Source organism: Pararge aegeria, chromosome 7, assembly GCF_905163445.1.
Source record: "Pararge aegeria chromosome 7, ilParAegt1.1, whole genome shotgun sequence".
NCBI lineage: Eukaryota > Metazoa > Arthropoda > Insecta > Lepidoptera > Nymphalidae > Pararge > Pararge aegeria.
The window spans coordinates 2,504,719-2,530,885 of NC_053186.1; the positions used below are offsets into that span (position 1 = coordinate 2,504,719).

A 26,167-nucleotide genomic window follows, 5' to 3' on the forward strand; every position below is an offset into this window, starting at 1 on the left:
ACGATATGCAGATATCACTAATTTATGACCGTTTCTGGTAAGTCGATTGTTAATTTCAGCTTTTGATTTATAAAGAGTAATATTTTGCCTCACAAAGACTATATTATTATTAATGTATTGCTACTGTAAGAATACCTACTTGTTTAAATTTTTCACGAAGCGATTCGCGTGATCCAAGTTTATATATTGATCGTACGGCTCTTTTCTGTAGTATAAATATACTTTCAATATCTGCAGCTTTTCCCCACAGCAAGATTCCATAGGACATAATACTGTGAACGTATGCGAAATAAACAAGCCTAGCTGTTTCAACATCGGTAAGCTGTCTTATTTTCCTGATTGCATATGCAGCTGAGCTGAGTTTACTCGCTAGGCTTTCTATATGGGTACCCCACTGTAGCTTACAATCTAAGGTCACTCCTAGAAAAACAGTGGAGTTTTCTATTTTAAGTGTTTCTCCATTTATTATGATGTTTTTATCAATTTTTTTTACGTTAGGCAAAACAAATTCCAAACACTTGGTTTTTTTTTGCATTTAAAAGTAAGTTATTAACAGTAAACCAGTCTGACACATGTGACAAAGCACGGTTTACGTCGTAAAAATTATCTTTGTTTCTATCAGTCTTAAAAATGAGAGATGTATCATCTGCGAACAGTACAATCTCACAAGTGCCCCTGACATAGTGTAGCCAATCATTTATATACACCAGAAATAATAAGGGACCCAAAATTGAGCCTTGTGGGACACCCATTAAGGCAGATGATCCCTTAGACTTTGTCTTTTACGCATACCCTTTGAACTCTATCACTTAGATAAGAGGCAATTAAATTGAGTGCAACGTTTTTGATGCCATAGTGGCTTAGTTTTAATAACAACGTTTTGTGTTCAACGCAATCGAATGCTTTGGACCAATGGCATTCTGCGAACGTTCCCAGGCATCGTAAATATGCTTTATGAGTCTTGCGCCTGCATCCGTTGTACAGTAAGTTTTTTACATTAAAATGATTTAAAAGTTGATAAAGTATAGTTTTTTAAAAGACCTTACTAAGAGTTGGCAAGATTGAAATAGGCCTGTAATTGTTAAGGTCAATTTATGTCCGGATTTAAAAAGGGGTATTAATTTACTACATTTCATTAGGTTCGGAAAAATACCCATATCAACACATTCATTAAAAATTACGGGTAGATAAGGGGCAATAACGTCAATAATGTTAGAAATCACCATCACCGACATACCCCACAGATCACCGGTTTTTTTCAACTTTAATAACCTGAAATTCTTTACAATATCTATTGCAGATATATGTTTAAAATTAAATAAAACATTGCACTCTTTAACATTATCTCTCAATATACGCTGAGCTGCTATTGGTGAAGAGCTTAGAGAATCTGTTAACAAAATGGGAACATTCTGAAAGAAGTTTTAGAAAGTATTAGCAACCTCCCTGTCAGACGTCACTTTATTCTTATCAACAATAAGTTCAAAATCCACATCACGAGATTTAGTTTTTCCTGACTCGTAATTAACTATTTTCCAGGTTGTTTGTATTTTGTTATCAGATTTCATTATACTATATTTAATGTGTAGCGATTTCGCATTATTGCAAACATTCTTAAATATTTTAGAGTATTTTTTTACGTGTTCTACGAAAGTTGGAGTATGATTAAATTGTTTTTCATCATACAGCTCATACAACTTCTCCCTACTTTTATATATACCTACAGTAGCCCAGTCACTAAATTTTAATTTATTACTGACATTGATGTGCTTAAAGTTGAATACTCTATTAAATTCGTTGTTTATAGTATTTAATAGTGCACTATAAAGACTGTCCGGATGAAAATGTTCGCACGCAATACCAGGGATTTTCGCAGAAATTTCACGTTTGAATCGCAATTATTTAGTCTTAGTTATTGGCCTACACTTTATAATTTGTCTGCTTTTATTTATAGTATTTAAAACAGTAATAAGTTGACCACAATGATCTGACCTTTAATTATTAATTGTTCTTTTATCTAAAATCTCACAATTGAAAAAAATATTATCTAAGCAGGATGCTGAAGTTGCAGTTACTCTAGTAGGTTCACTAAAAGTGTGACACAAATTAAAACATTTAAATAAGTTAAGCAATCTAGCAGTTGTTGCATTTTCTAGTAAAATGTCGACATTGAAATCGCCACATACAATTACTTTTTTAGTAGAAAGACACAAACGCTTTAGTACATCCTCCATGACATTCTCGAAATCGCTAAAATCACCTGAAGGGGGTCGGTATACACTCACTATTATAAATCGCTCCAGCTCCACACAAGACAGTTCTGCAATGCGTTCAACAGAAAGACCAACTATGTATTTTCGTTCTTTACAAATTATATTATTACATACAAAAATTAAAGATCCACCGTGAATTGCAGGAAGGAGGAACTACGAGGAAGTTTCTAGCATTACATATTAACTTCTTACAGTTCCTATTCTTTTTTTCTGCTTAGTTTATTTATGTTCTGTGATGGATCCACACACCTTTTAGAACTCTTAGGCATGCAGGTTTCCTCACGATGTTTTCCTGCACCGTTGAAGCAAGTAATATTTTAATAACTTAAAACTCACATTACTCATGGGGTAAAATAACTACCTTAATTATTTAATTCGGGAATTATGTAAGGGAAAAAGTAAAACAATGGACTATGTTTTAAATGCAGATTTTATTGTTGTTCACGTACTCGTATAAGTCGCGTAACGAAAAATGAGCTCTGCCGTCTACTTTTAGTAATTTGTATTACCATTAGGCAATTCTTGAGGCTTTGCTTACTCGTTATACTTATCGCATGTTTATCTGGCTATATAATGGCACCATTACATATATTTATTACATACACACCAATATAATTAGTGAGGCACGCATTTGTTTGTATAAATATTATAATAACTACTTTACATTTTAAAAACTGTATGTACCTACATTCTTGTGAATAAATTATTATAAATTATTATATCTAAATTTTTTCCCTCATGTTATAAAATTGTTAGTGGCTGCTATAAGACAAAAGAACGAAGTTCCTGATTGAAATAGTTTAATTTTCAAAATATAAAATTATCCTATGAATTATTCCAAGACCTACATCAGAATCCTAACTGGAATTTTAGCGCGAGGAAATATAAATCGTACTTATTATTACAAATACTAAAAGTAATAAAGTGTATTTTGTCTAATTACATGCTGCAAAAGAGCAATAGATTGACGTGTTTTTTCCGTAAAGATAGTTATGGACCGAAAAGTAGCGTAGCGTATTGAACCTGTAAAATTCAATTTCTACTATTACCTCTTCATTTTAAAGTAGATAAACGCATTTTCATGTTTGATGATTAAGTTGCTGAACGAATTTAATAAAATTACAGGCTAGACGCACGTTTGCAAGTTATTGTATAAATAAAAAAAAAAAACTAAGCTAAATAAAGTAAATCATAACTAATTAAATATTAATTGTAATTACGAGTACGATATAGCTATAATGAAATTAATTGTAATTAATCAAATTCTGAATGTTATTAATTATGTTTAAGTAAGATTTGCATGCCTTTAAATGGGCCAAACATTGTTCTGTATAACATTTTTAACATCTATAATTTGACATATTTTTTGCAAATAAATGCAATAAATACTGTTATAGCATCAGCGCTCTTTTTACGTGAATCAACTTATAAGGGTACTTAACCCATGCTACCGGTCTAGTTAACAGTGATCAACCCAACGCCATGAGGCTCTTCTTACCACCCATGCGTTTCCCTCTGAATTTCTGTTTTATGAAACTCTGAAACTTCATTGTCATTTCGTTTATATGATCCTCTATTTGTTTGTATGGAAAATCGGTTGTCTGGCTCCATTCATGTGGCGTTTGCTTCATTATCTTGTACGGTATTATTTCAATTGGTGCATAACTCTTGTATGGTGATATGTCGTAACTATCATGCTCAGCGGAGGCGTATTGAGTGTGTAAAATAGTTATTGCTGAAAATTAAGGGTTTCCTGAGCTGGTGTGCGCTGTTGTTTTATAAGTCGGAGGTCTCGGGTTATATCCTCGGTGGGGGGCATTTGACAATTCAATATAGTTTTTGAAGTTACTTCTTTTGGCGCGTTAGGGAAAAATGATAAGAGTAAATTTTTACGATCACACCGTCACAAAAAACTGACACCGTGAAGTTTGTGTGCACTTTCAATTGTCTAAGTTTGCGGGCTCATTCCGGTGATTTAATTTATTCAATTGTATACAAATCTCAAATTTTAATGTTGAGTGAAGCTTGGTTGTCCGATAATGAGTCTATTAGTATCCCAAGTTTAATTATGTCCATTTCTTTAATTATGCAGATTTTTTTGTGATATTTAAATAAACTTTATTTAACTAGATGATAATGCGATAAAATAAAATTTTAAATGTATTAAATACCTATTGTTAGTGTTGTTTTATCTACAAACGTAGAATAAGGCGAAAGATACAATTTTTCAAAAGATTATTATCTTGTTACGCCAAAGAAGCATAACTTCTAACGCGTGTACATAAGTACACACACGTTTTTCTTACTATAGTTATAATTGATCGTATAAGCTGATGGCCCGTCTGATGAAAACCACCGCCTATAAAACAGAGCAACGCTTCGCAGGGAATGCAACGGACATGGCAATCAAAGTGCCGCTTTGCGTCCATCCACCTAAGCATAGGTGTCAAAACTATAATTACACTGACAACTACAATCGGAACACAGAAATGCTGTTTGGCGGCAGAAATAAGCCTGGCAGCAGTGCTTCCCCGGACACACTGTAACACAGAGCTTTGTGTGACAGGTGCTACTAAAATCTTTACTAGTTCTAAATCTGAGGGAGAATAAATCATAGAAATAATTACCTAAAACAAAAAGCAACTGACTTAAACGCATGTTAACATTCACCAAATAGTAAGTGCGTTCGAAAACAAACAACTTTAATATGCGATTGAAGTAAAACGCGATTGCGATGGATGTAAATATTTATCGCATAACTCTTATATTTTATCGCGAGACTTACCCATTTTTCATTGTTGATAATTTAATTATGCACTTAATCTAAATTAAGTTGTGATTAGCGATGTCCGCAACTTTGCTTACGAAGTTTAATTTTTAATAAAACTTGAAATGTCTTACAAATTTTAAACCCCTATGTTGCCTCTTTAGGGGATGAAATTTGTTTAAAATACATTATTCTATGCCTTACAGTGACGATTAAAAATCAAAATGTTATTGTGGCTCATTGAAGAGATTGTATATGGATCCGCGGACTACTTTTAGATCTACTGGTAGAGTCACTACAAACAGACATACTTCACGTTTATAAAGTAGGCCTACTTGAAATAAATGAATTTTGAACTTTGAATTTTTTGAATTTTACTGAAGACTATATTTTTGTTAAAAGTTTATATGTATGACAAACCATTTAGTTAGCGCACGCCGATAACTCGACTTGTAGCGCCTTTTCTTCTTGCACCTAAAGTATTTAATATATCACACGGTGAAAGAAAAAATCGTGAGGAAACCCCAGAAAAGCCTCAGAGTTTTGCATAATGTTCTCAAAGGTGTCCACCAATCCGCACTAGGCCAGCGCGGTGGAAGACGGCCCTGACCCTATTAAATCACCGGAATGGGCCCGTAGACTTTGAAAATTGAAAGTGTACACTGTCAAAACCTTATAGCTAACTTCAGGGTGTCGCTTTTTTATGACTGTGTGCGCGCGCATCGTAAAAATTTAATCTCATCATTTTTCCCTAACGCGCCAAAAGAATTTTACACACACTATCTATATTCATAAAATCAGGCAAATTAACAGTGAAGCGTTGCGGAATCTGTGATTAAAGAAGTCTTTGACAGTAGAATCTTAATAATTTTAATCAATAATTACCCATCTGTGTGCGACCACTAGTAAGTAACAGAAGGTTTCGCTTTTCATCCCTAGCAGGGTTAATTTCTGGTCCTATTAAAGTGGTCTAGTGGGAGCATTCGGCCGTGGCTAGTTACATGTTAGTTACAAGCGATTAAGGTTTGCGTATCCTATACTGCTAAGTGGTATATGTTACCAGTGGCGTTCATAGAGCGTATGCACAAGCAGATGATGTAAAATGAAGAAAATCTCCGAGTTATAAATACTTAAGGATAAGCTTTCTATAACTCTTACAATGCCTATCCTTAAGTTTTTTATAACTTGTACTGGATGGATGGATTTTTTTCATTTTATATCATCTGCATACCCTGTGCATACCCTCTATGCACGCCACTGTATGTTACAGGGGTATAGTATAGGTGATGGGCAATACCTGCCATACCCTTGACAGGTTAGCCCGCTAAAATCTTAGACAGCATCATGAGTGAGTACCAGATAAGATTGCAGTCAAGGATTAATGTGTAGTGGATTAAAAGAAAAACAAATGTACCGGAAAACTTTTTTCGACCGGTCACAAATAAAGCTTTTTTCCAGTTTGGCACTTAGACTTAAATCTTTGAATTTAAAGATTTAATTCCCATAGTAGCTGACATGAGTTTGTTGCTATCAAAAATTGGAAGTGTGTACTTACCTCACTAATATCTGGGAATATTTGGCGAGCTGTTCGAATCGAAGTGAAATGAAACAATATTTTTGATTTAAATGCTTTATTAGTATATATATACTTTTTTAAGGCAAAAAAGGGCGTAGCAATAAGTTCCCGGGTGAAGTATCTGGTCCAAATTTTTGATAAAAACACCCAATTCAGCACTTCGTTATAAAATATATATATTATATATTAATAACACAGAGTTGAGAACATACAGAAACCGAGTACACGACTATTATTCAAGAATCAATAACCACTCCCCTTTAGATCTGTTACTTACCATTAAGCAGTTGACAGTAATTATTTTACCACTTATGTTCTAAGCATTCACCATAAAATGAGAAAATAAGAAAGAAATTGTAATCTAGCAACATTCCGCGGGTGTAAAGTGACACGTGCGCGGGACGTTTATGGGCACAATGCACAATAATGGCTGAAAGAGGATTCTGAATGTTCTTAATTCAATGACTAATAATTATATTGATTGTAAAGGAAGCCCACCCAAACACCCTGTATCGACTTATGGAGTAGATTCTTTTTAACATTCGGCAATTCTTTGACAAGTTCCTTGTATATGTTCAAAGGTAATGTTATAAGTATTGCATCGGTTAAATCTATGTCATCGTTTGGCTCAGTGGGTATGTTTTCCATTGATTTAATTGGTCTTGGTTTTTTATTATCATTATTATCATTAAAATAACTATTGTTATCATCAACGGATTCATTGTGGTCAACGTTACTTTCGTAAGACAATCTGTACCGTGCGAATGTGCGCTGAAGTGTAACTGTTATCAAAACTGAAAAAAAAAATATATCTTAAATCTTATACTAATATGTAAAGCTGAAGTTTGTTTGTTTGTTTACTTGTATGCGTTAATCGCAGGAATTACTGGTCGGATTTGAAAAATTCCGGCAGTATTGGATGGCCCATTTATCGCGCAAGGCTATAGGCGTATATCACCACACTAAGACTAATAGGAGCATAGCATCAATGAAGAATGTTTCAAAATCGTGGGTTTTCTTCCATTTGAGAGCTCCCGCTGCGTAAATTAGAGAGACCGCTTAAGACTTTTTAACAAAAAAAAAATCAAACACATGAAGCGGTGATAGCCAAGTGGTGAGGACTTCAACTTCACTATCCCAGCCCGCACCTCTTACTTTTCTAAGTTATAATAAATAATAAACCTTGTTTATTATACCTTGATTATGTTTATTTTTATTATCTATATGTTCATATATGTGTATGATTGAGTATATATTAGTTTATTATTTTATATTTATTTATTATATTTTTCTTATTTGTGCAATTTTGTTTATGTATTTGTATTTAGCTATTTGAATGTACGTTTATAATAATTTTACACCACCTGTCCGCTCTCTCTCATCTTGTCCTAATCCAAAGGTTGCCTGGCAGAGATCGCTACTTAGCGATAAGGCCGCCTTTTGTATTCTACTTCTGTCTTTGTATTTCTTTTGTTTTTTTTTATTTTCCTAACTTCATTGTGGTGTACAAATAAAGAGTTAAATAATAATAATAAATATACTACGGCTTTACACACATCGCCATCTAGCCCCAAAGTAAGCGTAGCTTGTGTTATGGGTACTAAGATAGCTGATGAATATTCTTATTTATTTATTTATTTATTTGGGTTCACAAACAACAACACAGTATAACATTACACAATGGTTTACATAGTACAAAAAACTCACTGCAGCGTCATCTGCGTAAACCACATATGACAAGAAATATTTGTTAATGGGGCTTATTCAAAACCTAATAAAACATTATTGTTGCAACAATTTCTACAAAAATACAAACGAAAATAAAATGTAAGAAGGAAATCTATAATTTTATTTATCAACATATTGTGATCGGAACACTAGTATAAAATTTTATTTTAAGACTAATTAAAACGATCTATGACCAACTTCTTAAAGGCGCCTATTCGCGTAGAAAAATGTCTATATTATAAGAGTTCTCGTTATATGATTGTGTCATTCTAAATAATGGAGAACGATTGCCTGCATTGGTGCGACATATAGTAGTAGCATGATTATAATACACAGAAATACTTATAATATACAGATAACTAGACACCCAGACACTGAAAAACATTCATGTTCATCACACAAACATTTTCCAGTTGTGGGAATCGAACCCACGGCCACGACTGAGAAAGCAGGGTGGCTGCCCACTGCGCCAGGGCCCGTCAAGTTATGTGTGTGTGTGTGTTTAGCAATCAAACTATCATTTGTTTCAACGGTCATGAGGAAACCTGCATGCCTGAGAGTTCTACATAATGTATTCAGAGGTGTTGGAGTCTACCAATCCGCACTGGACCAGTGCAGCGTGGTGGACTACGGCCTTAACCCCTTCTTTGTGGAAGGAGACCCGTGACCTGTAGTAGGCCAGTAATGGTTTGATATGGTTGTGATGATTGAAAACATATCTTACTATATTTCAGCAGCAAATTCATTGCTATACTCAGTCGAATTCTCCGCCCAACTTTTGAGAACTGTAAATTCCAAATAACTGTGTGACTGTGAAGTTACGTTAACTCAATTGGTCATGCGTAATGTTTTATGAGAATTGATTAAATTAAACATGCAATTAAACCGTTCCGATAGTTGCCTCCTTTTTCTAGTGGTTAGCTGCTTTAACTAAAGAACATGAGGTCTTGGGTTATATTTCAAGGTCGGGTCGAATTCCTATTGAGTTTTCAAATAAAAGGTAATTCCATGTTATACAATAAACATTTAGTTGCTTAATTTGTTTTACTCCGCGAAAAGTAGGAGAATCTGTAACGTGCGATATATGATACTTTAAAAAAAACATTTTTGTGCCTTTTGGAGTAGATACTTTGGGACCGTGGGGTCCGGAGGCACGAGCTCTTTTTATAGAATTATCGAAAAGGGTTATCGAGTCTACCGGTGATCCTAGAGCGGGCGGTTACCTTGGCCAACGAATTCGTTTGGCCATCCAAAGGGGCAATGCTGCCAGCATCTTAGGAACTGCCTCGCTGCGGTGGTTTCGAAGACGTTTAAGACTTTATTTAGGTTATATTTATAAAACAAATGTGAGAATAATAAATAAATCATACTTTTTATACTTATAGTTATATTTAGAAGTGGTAAATATAAAATTTATATTTACAGCGATCGGGACCTTCCAACATTAGAGAACATATTGTTTGAATATTGAATTTTAAAAATTGCACTTTACAAAATGTGCAATTCCTGCTACAAAAATTAGTTATCACCCAATAGTTGGTGAAACGCTTTTTACACGCTTTTTCGGTACAAATTAGTTTGGTTTATAATACCAAGCGTGTTTTTTTTTTTAACTATTAATTAGGCGATTCGATTTAAACGATGCCTGGGTTCAGTAAAAACAGGCATTAGTAATGGATGGATATTAGGTTGATAGGACTTGCTGTTTCAATGTTTGCGGTAAGCTAACTGTTTCAGAATCTCTCCGAGGTGTCATATTATGGGAGTACATAAAGTCTTGTATGTAACTGTTATAATTTGGTATTAAAACACTCATGAGTGTTAATAGTTATATGTTCAACTGTTGTATAATAAGAGGTAATAAAATACGAGTGTGGGTTTATCTTTATAGTAGGGATAATAGTAAATAAAAAAAGTGCTTATAAAGTAGGCCTACTTGAAATAAATGAATTTGAATTTGAAAAAAAATAATATTGTCACACACTATTATCCTCACTGTACAGATAAACTTGCACTTGCGTTTTAATACCCCTTATTATACATCAGTTGCATAAATAACTATTAAGAACACCAACATGTATTGGTGTGGCACCAAGCCACACCAATACAATATCTATGCTCTAAAACCATATCTCCTCCACCTTTTTAAAATCGGTAAAATAATTACCACTTCTCAATCGGTTGTTTTAATCATCTTCCGTCATCGTTATCTTATTAACGTAACATGGCTGGCCACTAGAGAATATTGAGCTTAAATTGACCACGCTGATCTCTTGCGGGTTGGCAATTTATTAAGGCTTATTATGACACATGGAGTGCCCGCGGCATTGGCAGCGGTTATATCGGTTTTAGAAAAGGGTAAGTAATACCGCTATGCTTATTTCTGCCGCCAAGTAGTATTGCTGTTTTCCGCTCTGAGAGACGTGGTTGCCTAAATCTTGCATCATACATATACAAATACTATGTATTCGGTGGCGTGCCTTGGGTGCCTTACCAGGGTATGCATATTGCAGGAAAATTGAATATAACGGCTAAAATTCTCCTATACGGGTAATATATCAATTTTAGGGTATGCATTGCTTTTGTGCATGTATGAAGTGCACGCCACTGTATGTATTTTCTACAAAAATATCGAAGAATTTTTAAAATTTATTCGCTAATATATATTTTTAAGTTTTGCCAATGCTTTACAACATAAAAACAAATCAAATAGTTCTTCTTTATAATATTTGTATCAGAAATCGTCTTGCGTCACAGTGTTTAACCGACTTACAAAATGGAGAGGTTATCAATTCGGTTATATATTTTTTATATTTTTTTATGATTTTTACCTGAGAAATCTTAGAATTCATTTCTTGCTTGTTAGTTCTATGATAAAGTCGGTTTTTTTTCTATACTTTTTTTATTTATAAGTTATGGTAGATATATAGATAGGTAGGTATATATATGAGGCAGTAATTTTGAAATTAGAGATACTTTCAATTTTATTTACATTTAGGTATAGACAGAGGGACAAAAGTATAGCTGAACTATTTTTAATTATAGTTTCCAATTAATTCGACTTCATCAACATATTTCCTAAACAGAGGCCAACGAAAACGATAATCAATGTATACAAACTTTTGCATTATTTGTACAAGAGAAAGAATATCTATGTCCTTATCTCTAGCACGCGAATAACATCAGAGTTCGTCTCCAATAATTATACCTTTTTGGTGATCTTTGTTTACAGTAAAATGCGTAAATATCTCTTTATGATCAATGGCTTGACATTTGAAGTTCAACGCCCGATTTCGCCGCTTCCCTCAGCACATACTTTACTACACTCTTTACTACTGTTTTGTATACATCCTTAATATTACGTCCTTCCATATCATCTTTGTCCCGACTAAATCGTACCAGCGAGCTATCTTTTTTATTTTCCATTGTTGTTCTGTGATCCACATCTTCTGAATCACCAGAACGTGATATTCTTTTCTGTCTTAATTTTCTGGGTTTAGGTCTGTTTGAAATACCGAATCCAGTATGCCATTTCCACTTTAAAGCTTCCCTCAGATTCTTCTCTACACCAGCATATAATATTTTGTATTCATTCATACTAATCCTACCCACCATTAACTCTTTGCCTTGACCAAATTGTCTGCTTATTTCTTCATTGATATCTGAACTTGAGCGTCTATTTTTGGTTTCTTTTTCTTCCAATGATGGACCATTCATATTATTAAACTGTTCCAAATCATCTGTACGCAAAATATTATTAGGAGTAACATATATCGTTCCCTCAATAATTCCCAGGATTATCACTCTTAATATTAGCGAGTTTATAGACATTTTAAAATATGTCACCACAGGTATTATTTGCGCTACTAACTTCGAGGCTTATAAAACACGGTTTTCTACAAACAATGCTTTAACTCGATCAATTGCTTTCGTTTCAAATAATTTAAAATAACACTGTGTATTGATTAGGGAAATTGAAATTGGTTTTCAATTAAATTTTCTTTCCCTGAACATGTTTTTGTTACTTTTAATTACATTGTTTTATTTTAATTACTATCTCTTATTGAAGTTTTCGGCCACTGCTTGCCAGAGGACAGGAGATGGACATTACAATGCGAAAATATTTAATTGAGCAGGCGATGTAACTATATTTAAATTTAAAAAAAATACAAATTTTTCACTATATTATCACGTTAAAATCTGTCTACCGCAGCGGTGGTAGAGTCACTTCAAACGTATAGACTCGAGGTTCCTAAAGTGCTTATAGAGTAGGCCTGAAATAAATTAATTTTTTTTTTTTACTTGAGAGATACGGGGTCTGCCAAGCTGTGGAGCGTTAATAGGTAGGCTACGATGATTATATTTTACAACGATCAGAGCTGGTATCGGCAGAAATTTTACAGGCGATGGTTTTCCACTTACTATCAGGTAGGAGTATTACCAGGTGAAGCGGTGATAGCGGAATGGTAAGGAGCTTGACTTCACTCTCGGGGGGCCGAGTTCGGATCTCAGCACGCACCTCTAACTTTAGGAAGTTATGTGCGTTTTAAGTAATTACAATATCACTTGCTTCAACGGTGAAGGAAAACATCGTGAGGAAACCTGCATGCCTGAGAGTTCTACATAATGTTCTCAAAGGTGTGTGGAGTCCACCGATCCGTACTGGGTAAGCGTGGTGGACTACGGCCTTAACCCCTTCTCATTGTGGGAGAAAACCCGGCCTATGCAGTGTGCCGGTAATGGGTTGATATTATGATGATGATGACGAAATATTTTTTTTATAGTGTTCGGTAATAGACCATCTGCTTGGTGCATTCCGAACACTATAAAAAAAAAATAGTTCTTTTTTTAAAGCTGGTTGAAATGTAATTAGAATTACAATCAACTTTTTCATGTTCGCAATTAACTAAGATTAAATATCTACTTCCGCGAATTGTATTATATTTTCTTATTCGTTAACCCTTTGTTCTTAAGACTCGTAGTCATCTACGAGTTTTTTTTTTTAAATTTAGTATCAAAACTTCAAAATCTACGTTATTATTTGCATAAGTTCCAAAGGGCAAAGACTGTTAATATTTTATGTATATGCAAGATCAAATACATTTCTATGAATTTCATCATGAATATAATAACAACTGGTAACGTATATATTTACTTGTTCATTTTTAATAGGTGTATAGTTTTCTACAACAGAGTTCGGGGAAGTGCTACCGCCAGGTTCAGCTCGGGACGTTTCAGGAAGTGTTCCTTTTTTTTTTTTTTTTTTTTAAACGAGGAGGAAAAAATCCCTTCGGACTTCTGCCTTATGGCAGGGCATGTCCGACTTGCACGGACTAAAACAACCCTCTGCACGGAACCGCTGGGCATTACTTCATGCCGACCTTCTTTAAGTGTTTTCTCTCTTTTCCTTCTCATCTCTTTCTCGTTCCTCTCTCCTCACCATAATGCTTCTTAGCATTTGTGCATATTTTTGCCATTCCTCTTCACTGGAGAGCATGCGCGCTATCAGACTCTGGGAGTCTACATTACTGCTCGCTCCCTGTGCTACGGATCTCAAGTCTGTGCAAGCAGGACATTCAAAAATAGCATGTCTTGGGGTGTTTCCTCTCCACAAAAGTGGCATTCCTCTCTTGGAGCTCTCCCAATTGCGAAAAGGTAGGTGTTGAACACCCCGTGGCCACTGAGCGCCTGAGTAATCCATCGGTCCACCTCTCCGTGCTTCCTGTTATGCCTCAGGAAGTGTTCCTTGCATGTCCTGCGAAGTACTGCTTTGTTTATCACCATCATCACCATGAACCCATTACCGGCCCACTAAAGGGCACGGGTCTTGTCTCCGAATGCGAAGGGTTTAGGCCTTAGTCTACCACGCTAGCCCAGTGCGGATTGGTAGACTTCTCACGCCATTAAGAACGTTATGGAGAACTCAGGCATCCAGGTTTCCTCAGCGTGTTTTCCTTCGCCGTTTAAAGCAAGTGATATTTATAGTGCCTTAATTAAAAACGCACGTAACTCCGAAATGTTGCTGGTGCGTGTCCGGGGTTCAAACTCGGTCTCCACGAAAGGACAGAAGCCTTACCGACTATATAGGCGATGGTTATTTTAATTAACATTTTGTGGGCCATTTGCTTTGTACATCAATTATTACAAAAAAAAAAGCGTGAATAGAATAGAGTTTTATTGCTAACTGTTTACACATAGAAAAGCAGTTAACAGGCTAGAAAAATATTCAAAACAGTATACCCACAGCCGGGCGTACAATTATATTATTAAATAAGTATGACACAATGTAAAATCAATGTCGAAATATATATTAGTATTAGATTATTAATAATTAAACAAAAGTGAAACAAAATGAAAGTTTTTGAGGATGTATTAATGTTCGTTTCTTATTCACGCAAAAACTTCTAAACGGATTTGATTTTACTTTCGAATGGAGATAGATTAACACATGGTCTGCTTTTCGGGAAACTATGGTCCCCGCGCGATTTGTGAAAAACTGAAATTTAGTTTTCCATAGCAAACTCCCTCGAAATTTTACATACTAGCAGCGTACCGCCGTTTTCCCCGAAATTAACAAGTCCGCGGGTACCAAACGAATTTGATCCCGGGAAAACGAACGGTATTTTTAAATAAATGAAACAAGCGCGGTCGAAGTTGCTAACAGTAAAAATTAAAATAAATAACAGTTATTGTAAGCTTAATTTAATTATAAATTAAAATTCAAAAATTTTATTCATGTCGGCCTATCACAGGCACTTATGAAACGTTCATACATATATGTTTACATAATTGTAAGGGGATGGTGATAACTTCGTTCCCCAACTTAAACCTACAGCTAAAACCAAACGCGCACTGGTCTTAGCCGGGTAATTTTTTTGTTATCACCAACTCACAGAAAATTAATATTAAACTATTAGAATGGACTTTCAACATGGACGATATTAAAAAAATACAGTAATTATTTGTATACTTTATTGACAAACAATAATTCCGCAGATTACAACACACTATCCAAAGCGAATACGTGGTTTGTATTCGTCCGGTGACATGCGAGTTAGAACAAGTAAATTCTTATTTTCTTTACGCCCTCCAACCTTCACAGGGCCATTGTGAGGAAAACCGTCGCTTTCCATAACGAATCCATAGGGCATGGGTCGTAGTTCATCGTAATATTGCATCGTGTCTACCATGTAGGGGTCGGTTGGGTACGAGTCCATATCAAATGTATTGATAGAGCTTCCAACTTCATCTGGACAATGCCTATGTCTGGAATTCGATAGTCCTTGCAAACTTTCATGCGCCAAGCCCAATATCATCGCTGTAAATAAAAAAGAGTGCTTAAGACCGTGCACGGCAGAAGTGAAAATTGTTTTCTCATTCTTGTAACTGTAACTAACTAACTGCATTGGCGTGCACTTCATGCAATCACAAAAGCACTGCCTACCCTAATTATTTTATATTTATTTATTTATACACTTTATTTGCACACCTAAACTAAAAAAGTAGGATATTTAACTCGTATTGGAAGGGAATTTGTCCATGCCATGGTCGAGAACCCTGTACACGCCACTGCATAACTGTGGTTTATTTTTTAATTCTTTATTGTTTATTATGTGTTTTCAATGCATAAAATTAGCACGATAAACACACACTTTCCTCACAATGTAAAGCAAATGATTGTTAAAGTAATTATTATTACGTATCAGTAAAAACTGTGTAGTATCAAATTATTTTTTTTTAAGAAATTAAAAATATGACTTCGATGATGTAGGAAAACATCGTGAGGAAACCTGCATGCCTGAGAGTTATAAATAATATATATAATATCGTATAAATATTCGTACATAAATATATGTTTCCTAAATGATACTGCATTTGACTCCTATGCTGTATACGCTGGAATGCTACTTATCGTCATGGTAGTAGTACTTCTCGGGAAGAGCTCTATCACAAAAAGGTCTACTACTACTTATGCGAAATCTAAAATGAAAGCTGACTTCAAGTGAAATTAAGGCAAGAAGGAACGAATAGTTGGAAAATCAAAAGTGCACGCCTAATAATCTCATTCATTACAATAAAATTGAGATTATTTGTAAATAATAATTAAACTACATCTAATTATACCGTGAAAAGTAATAGGCGTCTATTCCTCAAAATACTGAAGCCTAAAAAAAAAACAACTCGATAAGTGAAGTTTTTCGCTATCGTGACCACAAGATACGGGATCCGTACATACAGACACACGGACGTCCAAGACAGAAATTGTTAAACAATTTTTTAATTAGTTTAAATAATAAAGAGAGATTTAAAAATATTATGAGTGTTAAAACTAGTGTTTTTACTCAACATTTGTCTATTTTTATTCACTTATAGAAGCAATAAAGAATTGGAGAATCACTGGGTGTGCGTAAGCGTAAACTGACAGTAATACCCACCTCAACGCTTCGCTTATGAGACATGCAATAATGTTGGGTGATAGCTTACCAGTAATCAATAGATTCATGATGTGAAAGAAATTTCAGATTTTGCAGCACAAATAGGAAACCACGGTCTATGAAGTACAGCCTATATATTATGCAAACATGTGATTTTACCTTAATTATATATCACGAGGGTGGTAATAGAAATGGTTATTTATAAATTGCTTACATGAAAATATTAAGCGATTAATTTATATTATGTGTAAATATACTTACTAATCATGAAATTTTACGCTTCCGAGCTCATACGAGCTCGGAAGTTTACATTGAGCAATTTATTGACTGTAATTATGACGTTTAATTGGCGTGCGAGTTAACCTCAGTTTAGTTCAAAATAATAATTTTATAAACCAAAAATATAAATCTTATCTAGGTTGATAAGATGTCGCTAGGTCGATGTCGCTTATTATCTTGCATCCGATGTTTACCAGTTATTTTTAGAGTGCCATGACAAAACATAAACCGAAATGTATTAACACCCCACACTACAGCTTCCAATGTTCCTTAATTATTTAATAACTAGTTTTTAAACCGATTTTAAGAACTCTTAACAAACAAACAGATTAATTCTGGTATTTTTCAAGCCATTTCCCGGTTTTTATAAGAGCTTGACATATATTGTTTATACGATTCCAGTTTGAGATTTTCTACTAACGTTTACTTGATCGATCGCGTGAAAGTTGACTACGATTAGTATGGAATCGTTAGAGCACCATCTGTCTCAAAATACTACATGGTCGCACTTTTCCATTGGAATCTAAGATACCTAAATAAGATAGAGATGATTAGACATAACCAATATAATGTATCTACTAGTATCTTTTAATCTATCCCAAAATTCTAATAAAGTACTAAGGTAACCCTACAAAAAATTTGCGTTGAAGGAAATTTGGAAACTTTTCTTTTTCGAGAAAATTTTACTGGAACGTGTTCAGCGGAAGCTCGTTTAGTCAGAAATTTGGTCTAGAATAAAGCTGTTGCTTGTTGTTGTTGTTGTTGCTGTTGTTCTTGGAACGTAATTTTTTAATAATCAGTATCTTAACTAGTGAAGGTTCCAAGAATATTATATTAATCTATTTATTGTATACTTTACAGTTGTTATATTTGATTTGGTTCAACACACCTTGCAAGCATCATTGACTAAGAAATATTGTCTTGAAGGCATTAATGAGCATGCAAATTGTGAAGACACTATGAATCTACCCCATTCTGAAGATACAATGAGACTATTCGAAGAACCGAGAACATTGTCTAATGACCTCGTCAATGAACACATCGGTTTTCCTCAAGATATAGCAAAAAGCACCAGACGTAATGAAAATAAAAAAGTTTTAATTCTTATGTCTCCAAATGTATTCAAAAAAATGATTAACAGAGAGGTGCTCAAATTGAAAAGACAGAATAAATTATTTCTACCTCTTGGTTTTATAGCGAGTGCTGCAGTGAGAATAATCGTACCGAAATTGATTAAATGGATTTTTTCGTAAAATTCGTCTTCAATAAGTACCTACTCCCTAATAATGATTAATCAGGAAAACATGATCATAAAGGAAAATTCTGCAAATGAATGTAAATTAACTGTATATTTACTTTCATTTCGTTCTATTCGAACGATAATTTTACTTGACACCGAATTATAAATGTTGGACAACATATTTATTTCCTGCTTTTTAGTTCGTATGACACTTACAACCAAAATCATATGGTTGAGTGTTTAAAAATATTGAACACACGGATATATTAATATATATCTACTAATCCTCACAAATATTATGAATGCGAAATTGTGTTTGTTTGTTTGTTAGTCCTTCCTTCATCCTTCAAGCCCTTACCAATCCACTTAAAGTTGAAAGGACGGAGAGTAACATGGGCTACTTTTTGTCCCAGGCAAAAGTATATGTTGCTATTTTATAAATTCTAATAGTACTTGCAAATAATAATTGAATTCTGTTAAGTTAATTGGATAGAGATTTATTTAAAAAAAAAACGTGATACTCGTGCTATAATTGGCGACAACCGGATAAATCTGTGTATAGTGCAATATATCAATAACTTTCCCATTTTCAATTATTTATTTATACTCTTTATTTGCACACAAAAAAACAGAAGAAGAATAAAAAAAACACAGACAGCAGCAGTATACAAAAGGCAGCCTTATCGCTTAGTAGCGATCTCTGCCAGGCAACGGCAACGTTAGGATAAGGAAAACAAGAGTTAATTGTCGAAAAAAACAAAACATACATTTCTATATTCTGACAGGCCGATAAGGACCGGTCGTCATACTGCGTACTCGAAGTGGAACCCTTATTTTGTGATTAGTTTTTTAAACACCGCTTTTTTGTTATAGGTAAGTGAACAACAGATACATAAACCTGCTTCATGGAATTCAAGTAAGACTAGCTGACCCGGTAAGTCTTTGCACGTACTATAAGTATAACTAGGGTATCGACTGGAATCCGAATGGAAGTAAACCGATGCTTATGTCGATTCCCAAACGAAATTGTCGCTTATTAAGATTGTTAAGATTTTTATTTGACAAAATGCATTAAAATAAACTAAATTAAATAATATCTACAACCTCAAATTAAATAATTAATAGGCAGAATAGATACTGAGATTGTGTGATTATTCAGTAGATCAGTAAGGCGGTGAGAAGACTTCTAAAATGCGGAGGTTCTCAATTCGTCGGAATCTTTTTTTTTAAATGTATATTCCTCGGTTACTCCAACACGCCTGAACTGATTTGAAAAATTCTTTCTTAGTTTTAAAGGGCATACTTTCATTCATTTTCATTTTATCGAAATCGGTGGAGCGTGTGACAAAAATTAGGAATATTATTTGATTTATAGATTAAATAACAAAAAATCAACAATAAATTAACCCAAAGTACCAAATTTCTGCCCATAAAGTTCATTATTTGGCGTGCGCTGAGAAAAGTATCGATGATACATAAAAAAATATGTACTACATGATTACATGAGGGAATATATCTAAATATCATGTTTAGGTCACAAGTTAGTAGCGTTTGTGTTCTAAAATTTAATTAGATCGCCGGTAGAAACAAGTATTTTTTTTTGCAGTTTAGTTCCTGGGCGTATGTTGAAGTCGGTTTTTTTTTAATTTATTGAAACCACATTATTATTCATGTATAGATTGTAAAAAAAAGTTTAGTGGTTATATAGATTGGAATAAAAAAAAAGCTTTAACTTGTAAGAAAAAGCTATAGCATCCGAAGCTATTTACTTTAAAACGCTCCTGTAACTCATCACGATGCCAGGTAGAACCAATGTGTACCGAAGAACAATAAATGTTTGCTTAGTTCTCAATTTCACTTTATCTACACTCTCACTCCTTTTTTGTATCCGTCGATAGACTGAAGTATACTTTTGTATTTTCTTTTCGTCTTCAGTCTATTTAGGGTCTATATCTATCTATCTACTTATAAAGTCCGTCTTCCTTTTTTATACCTTGAGGCACTTCTCTAAGATCATTATAATTATTCGTTGTGTCTATAAAAATTTATTCATTTGTGTCTGTCTACATTCATCGTAATGTCGCAAATTGGTATACCAGTTTTGTATTTGATATAATGACTGGAATTAATTATTTCTGTACTGTGTTACGTTTTAAAGGATATATCAGTACTGTAGTGCGAGTTAGCAGGTCTTTCGTCATTATATTTAGCACCTGCAATCATTATGTATCCCTAAAAGTCTGGATTCCTCTTCGAACAAGTCATAAGAGACATCTACATCTCATCGGAGATATAAACTCTACATCTCATGGAAGAGGTCACTATCCTGCAGCAAATCATTCATTAAGGCTGATGAGGATTATGATGATCTGATGATCAATGCTTTACCTGTTATTGGTATTATTAAATAAAAAAAAGGCAATAGTTTAATGAATTACTTTGAAACTTCTCTTCAACGCTTTGTCAACTAGATTAAAAAAAGGAGAATCAATTAAATTTTGGATTATGATGACGGCCGGTCATAATGCAGTTAAAACTTCACCTCATCTTTCCGGTGTGTGTGATGAAAATGAATGTTTTTCTGTTCCTGGGTGTTTATCTGTATTTTCTAAGTATTTATGTATATTATTCATAAACATATTCATCAATCATCTTAGTACCCATAACACAAGCTACGCTTACTTTGGGGCTAGATGACGATGTGTTATCGTAGAACAATGTCGAACGTATGTCGTATATCGTAGTATAGTATAACAGAGAACACTACCCATTAATTGCGATCACTAATCCGTGTTATTGCTTTAATTATTTTGTTATTTTGAGAATGCACAGAGCATCTTTATACTTAGCAAAATATGCGTGTCAGCTGACGTTGCTGCTTATCATGTCTTTAATAACAGATCTGAATAATAAAAGTTCAGGTAGTTCGAACTATAAATAAGGGATAATATAAAAACAATAAATTTTCGTTACTCCAAACATTTTATTTACAAAACGGGTGATGGTAGTTGATTTGCGTTGATATTAAGAAAATAATATTTAAAAACGTATAAAATTACAACCGAAATTTGTAAAAAAAATGTATTGCGTTGTTTATTTACAGCACTTTGGCAGTGGTGGCATGAGATTCGCTTATATACAAAGAGAGTTACTGTATGAGACCTTTGTATTCATGTCCGTTGAGCAAATTCGGTTAACCGTTTGATATACTGACGTGGCTATTACTTTTACTGACAAAGGGTTATACTTTGTCAGTAATAGTTGGTACGGAAGCGGTCTCACCAAATAACTAAAGTAGTTTGTTGAGGCTGCTTTCGTATTTACCTAAATTAACATCACCAAATAAACTGCTAAAAAGCTGGGTTGTATTTAATCATGTTAATTTTTAGTATCACTAAAATAGATCGAGGGCTTAGTGACGTTGGTTTTGAGTATCACTAAATATATCGACTAGTTAGTGGGTCGGTAATCGGTTTACCAAGCGCGGACTCCGTAGGGGTAGGCACCGTAGGCGGCGAGGGGAGCGCCGGCGTAGGCGAGGGGAGCACCGGCGTAGGCGAGGGGAGCGCCGGCGTAAGCGAGGGGAGCGGCGGCGTAAGCAGCGCGGGCTCCGGCAAGAGCTCCGTCAACAGCGGCGACCTGGGATTGCGCAGCGGCGACAAGGTTCTGGGAAGCGGCTACGTTGCCCCAGTAAGCGTTCTCGTGGATGTTACGGTTGGACTCAGCGACCTGGACGATGGAAAAATATCGTTAGAGCTTTATAAAGCAATCGTAGAATATTAGAGAAGACAATTGAAACAAGAATTATTCAGTTTGCAGACATGGAGAAGTTCTATTGTCTAGTCGGCCTGACATTTAGGTATTCCATTGACCTGATTTAAGTAGTTACTAGACCGTTACTTTTAATAAAGTCCAAAGGGAAGTGGACAAATGCGGTGATAGCTTGTCAGATGCGATAGTCGCGTTAGGGTTGCAACAGTCGCGTTGACTAATATGTTTATTTAATTACCTGACGGACTGCCTCAGTGTTGTATTGGATGGCGGCTTCGTTAGCGCGGGCCTGGCCTTCTCCTAGGGCGCGGACGGTGTCTTGCGCCGCGACAGTCGCGTCGATGGCGGCTGCCTGCACGTCTCCGGCGTTGTGGCCGTAGACGAGGGGGGAGAGGATGGCGCTAGCCGAAGCATAGCCGAGGATGGCAACGAAAGCGATCTGTTGAGGAAAAAGAAATATTGTTAAGTTATAACATGACAAATGCATTGATATTAGTTAAAAATGATCGATCACAGGTTGATTACTCACTAGATTCAATAAAATATTAATTGGATATGATCTAAAAAATCTTAATGGTTGATTGGTGATTAATTTCAAAGATTATTATTATTGAAACATTTCCGGAGGACTTGGAATCGTCCTCAGAAACTTTATTCAGCTATGAACACATTTGCATAGATGAACTTAATAAAAAATTTAAATTTGAATGTAAACAGTTATGAATTTAATAAGAGTAGATAATCTATGATTAAAACTTTTAATTTCGGTTCGGACTTAATTAATGTTTACGCCTATCGGATGCTGCCACCGGTTCGGAAATTATATAAATACCATTAAACATTATACTCTCTAAATAAACACATATTCTGTAACAACTTGATAATAATATATGCTTGTTATTTGCTGGGATATGATCAATTGAATTTTAACCATCTTGGTACTTTAATCCATTGTTAAACCTTTAATGAATCAATTATCGAAACTATGCATCGTTATTGTTGATCGATAAAAATAATGGGTGGATGTGTTTATGTAAATTATTTGTGGTTTACGAAGTACGAACTCATCAACGGGCTAGTTTTTCTGCAATCTGCAACTGCAATTGTATAGCCATTAAGATGTCAAAAAACGGAACTCGTTACTTCGCTGTGTCAAGTTAAACAACTGTAACAGCTATTGACTGTAATTAATTATACAGTCTCTCTTTTAGCAATGATTTTCTATATTATATGCACTCATCGTGCTACTTTGTATGGACTCTGGGAGATAATCATAAAATTTAAATGTGACTAAGCAGATGATTCTTTTAAATTAATAAAAACATGTATTGAAATCAGTTTAGACATCAAGAAGTAAAAGTACAAGAGTATAATCTAAATAAACATTGTTTGCAATGATCAATAAGCATTTGAAGGAACCTTGAGGTTGCTACGTGTATGATATGATTTTCATAAATGTTCGTCTATAATCATTAATATTAGCGCCAATGTTTATAGCCCGTCTACGATGCCTTCCGTTTTCATTGGCAATGTAATTGCTTCCATATAGAGCCAGGATACATGACGAGTTTTTATTTTGATATATTTAATTTAATTGATACGATTTAGTTTATTATGAAAGTCATACCTCATTAAGGTTTACAAAATGCGTATATTTCCTTTAAATAGTTCCCTAACTTACAATATCATTTTATGGTTTTTTTTTTCTTAAAATGCTTTTGATATTATAAACAAAAGCTTACTTTGCTAACATGACCACAGATAAAAGAAAAAGAGGAAAGCTATGGTGGTGGTGAGACAAGACTATAATCCTCTCTCTCATGAGAAAGAGCGATTAATTATTGTAGACATGGTGAATAACGCGAAGAACAAGTTACCCCTTAGAACCCGTAATTAAATAGCCACTTCTTTATTTGTAACAACCCTCAGTTTAGTACTTCTATGACCTTCCACATATTGTATAGAACCATATTCGGTCACAACCTTATGAAATAGTCCGCATTTGGTGTTCGCATATCCATTTCGAACGCGCGATGGATTCTGCATACATATAAGTTTCATTACTTAACTGCCCCGTTGGATTGGGGGTTAGCATATTCGACTACAAATCACGAGGCCCTTGGCTCGATTCCCATTGGTAATAATCTACGCGAGTCTGATTTGTTTAGAAGATTATTTTGGCTAATCTCGTTTTTGGTATACGTTTTTAGGCCAGTCAATTTTCCAAAGAAATGGCATTATAGTTTCAAGTGTGTATGTGCTATGCATTGAGTTCAAATAGTAATTTAACCTAAGAAATACATACATACTTTCGATTGTTAATATCTTACTACAATATTCAAGCCAAAGAGGCAATTTAAATAAATTTAATTAGGTGCATTCCTCCAAATTTTGATAATAGGTAATTATGTTTAATTTACGCGTCTACGTTCAAAAGTTTATTCTTTGACGGCGCCCTTGACCACCACCGGCGAGTATGCAAAGCGCGTAAGTGACCGTAAAACGAACCAATTCGATAAGATCTCCTGAGATATCTCCGTCATGACCTTATATACTTTATTTCACTCTTGTTAAAGACGATTTTTGGATAACACGTTACAAGTTAGTAATGATGGTTGATATAGATTACGTATGATTTTGGTTGTATTACGAAACGAAGGCACTTTATCGTTTATTTACCGTAATTAGAGTAAAATGGTTATATCTTTACCGTAAATAAGATTTCCTTTATGTTAGTTTGGGAATATTTTGCGTTGTTGTAACATAATTTATATAGTTAGTTACATACATTGATATTGTTTCAGACCAAATTTTTGAAAAAATATAACATTATATTTTAAATAGTGTCATGCGGATCAGCAGATCTTAAAGTTTGAATAATCATTAATTAACGTCATAATCAAGTCTATCTACTTTTGACAGTGAAAATGGTGATTGGACTTAACTTAAATAGCAATATCAAAACAAATACGAGCGAGACAAACTTATTGACTTTGGTGTATCAAGGAAAAAGAGATGGCAATAAAGAAGATGGGCATTGACTACAAAAAAAGATAGAGAAATGTCACTTCGAGTTAATAATAAGAACAAATAGCATAGAAAATCGTAAATGTCTAATATGGATATTTAATAGCCCTTTAAATAAAATACAATATTAACCAAAAAAAAACAAAAAAATCCTGTATGATGTATGTTCCTTTGCCTTGATGTCGATGTACGAATAGGTTTTTTATGAAGCACAGGTCCTTACACCACTAAATTACAACATGAGAAACGCTATCAATTGACACTTTTATCATGAATTCCATTGAACTTGTTAAGTTACAATAATGATTAAATCGTTGAAGAAAATATGTTTTTATGCAATTTTTTCTTTAATTTGGTAACACGGTTCATGTCAAAGAACAATGATAAAAATAGGGTGTTTCTTGGTCACAAAACGATAAGATTCGTTTTTCTGTCAAGATGAAAGTTTCCCGCGATCGAAAAATTGGCTTCTTTTTATGTCACGATTGCGTTTCCCTTGTTATAAATATTTTTTTTAATTGTTATATAGAACTGATAAGATTAATATCTTACCAGGAATCTCATCGTGAACTTCTTTGTCAGACTACTCGAGAGCTACTGAATGTTCTGTTGGTGGTGCTTGGGTCTTTTATACGTGTCTTGTGTACGTTGAAAGTGCCCGTAATCATTGCTACGATAAAGTACCTACTTACCTGTTTTGTTTGTGGCATTTAAAAATATAGAGGCGCCCTGTTTTTGTACTGGAATATTTTTTTCAAGTTCTTCAAGTGACAGATGATATGGTCACGGCTTTTTTTTTTTTAATTGGCTCGTGAAAGGTTGTCTCGGTTTGAAGACTGGCTTTCAGTGTAAGTTTATGTCGAGTATTAATTTAAGTCTGATATATTACATTTTAGTTCCGTACGAGTACGTACGTACATTAATAATTATTTATTAATGATCATCCTAAATTCATGAATCCTCTTAGATTCTAGACTACCATAGTTGCACTAATTACATTTTTTTTTTTGTTGCAGTATAAGCAAGCAAATTAGTAAACGAGGTCTGTACAATAACATTGGCACACATAAA

The 26,167-nt window shown here is 34.3% G+C and overlaps 3 protein-coding genes across 5 annotated transcripts in view; 1 reads left to right on the plus strand and 2 right to left on the minus strand.

Annotated features, from left to right (window-relative positions):
- Positions 1–26,167, plus strand: part of LOC120624873 (WD repeat-containing protein 7) — a 191,710-nt gene that overhangs the window by 37,635 nt on the left and 127,908 nt on the right. The gene's annotated exons all lie outside the window — the stretch shown is intronic.
- On the minus strand, positions 15,300–16,935 carry LOC120624882. The gene is made up of 2 exons (XM_039891644.1): positions 16,829–16,935; positions 15,300–15,662 (listed from the first exon to the last, which is right to left on the minus strand). Exons 1-2 carry the CDS (start codon positions 16,845–16,847, stop codon positions 15,352–15,354), a joined length of 330 nt encoding a protein of 109 aa, XP_039747578.1. The 5' UTR covers positions 16,848–16,935; the 3' UTR covers positions 15,300–15,351.
- On the minus strand, positions 21,268–25,715 carry LOC120624880 (cuticle protein 1-like). The gene is made up of 3 exons (XM_039891640.1): positions 25,649–25,715; positions 22,308–22,508; positions 21,268–22,027 (listed from the first exon to the last, which is right to left on the minus strand). Exons 1-3 carry the CDS (start codon positions 25,658–25,660, stop codon positions 21,773–21,775), a joined length of 468 nt encoding a protein of 155 aa, XP_039747574.1. The 5' UTR covers positions 25,661–25,715; the 3' UTR covers positions 21,268–21,772.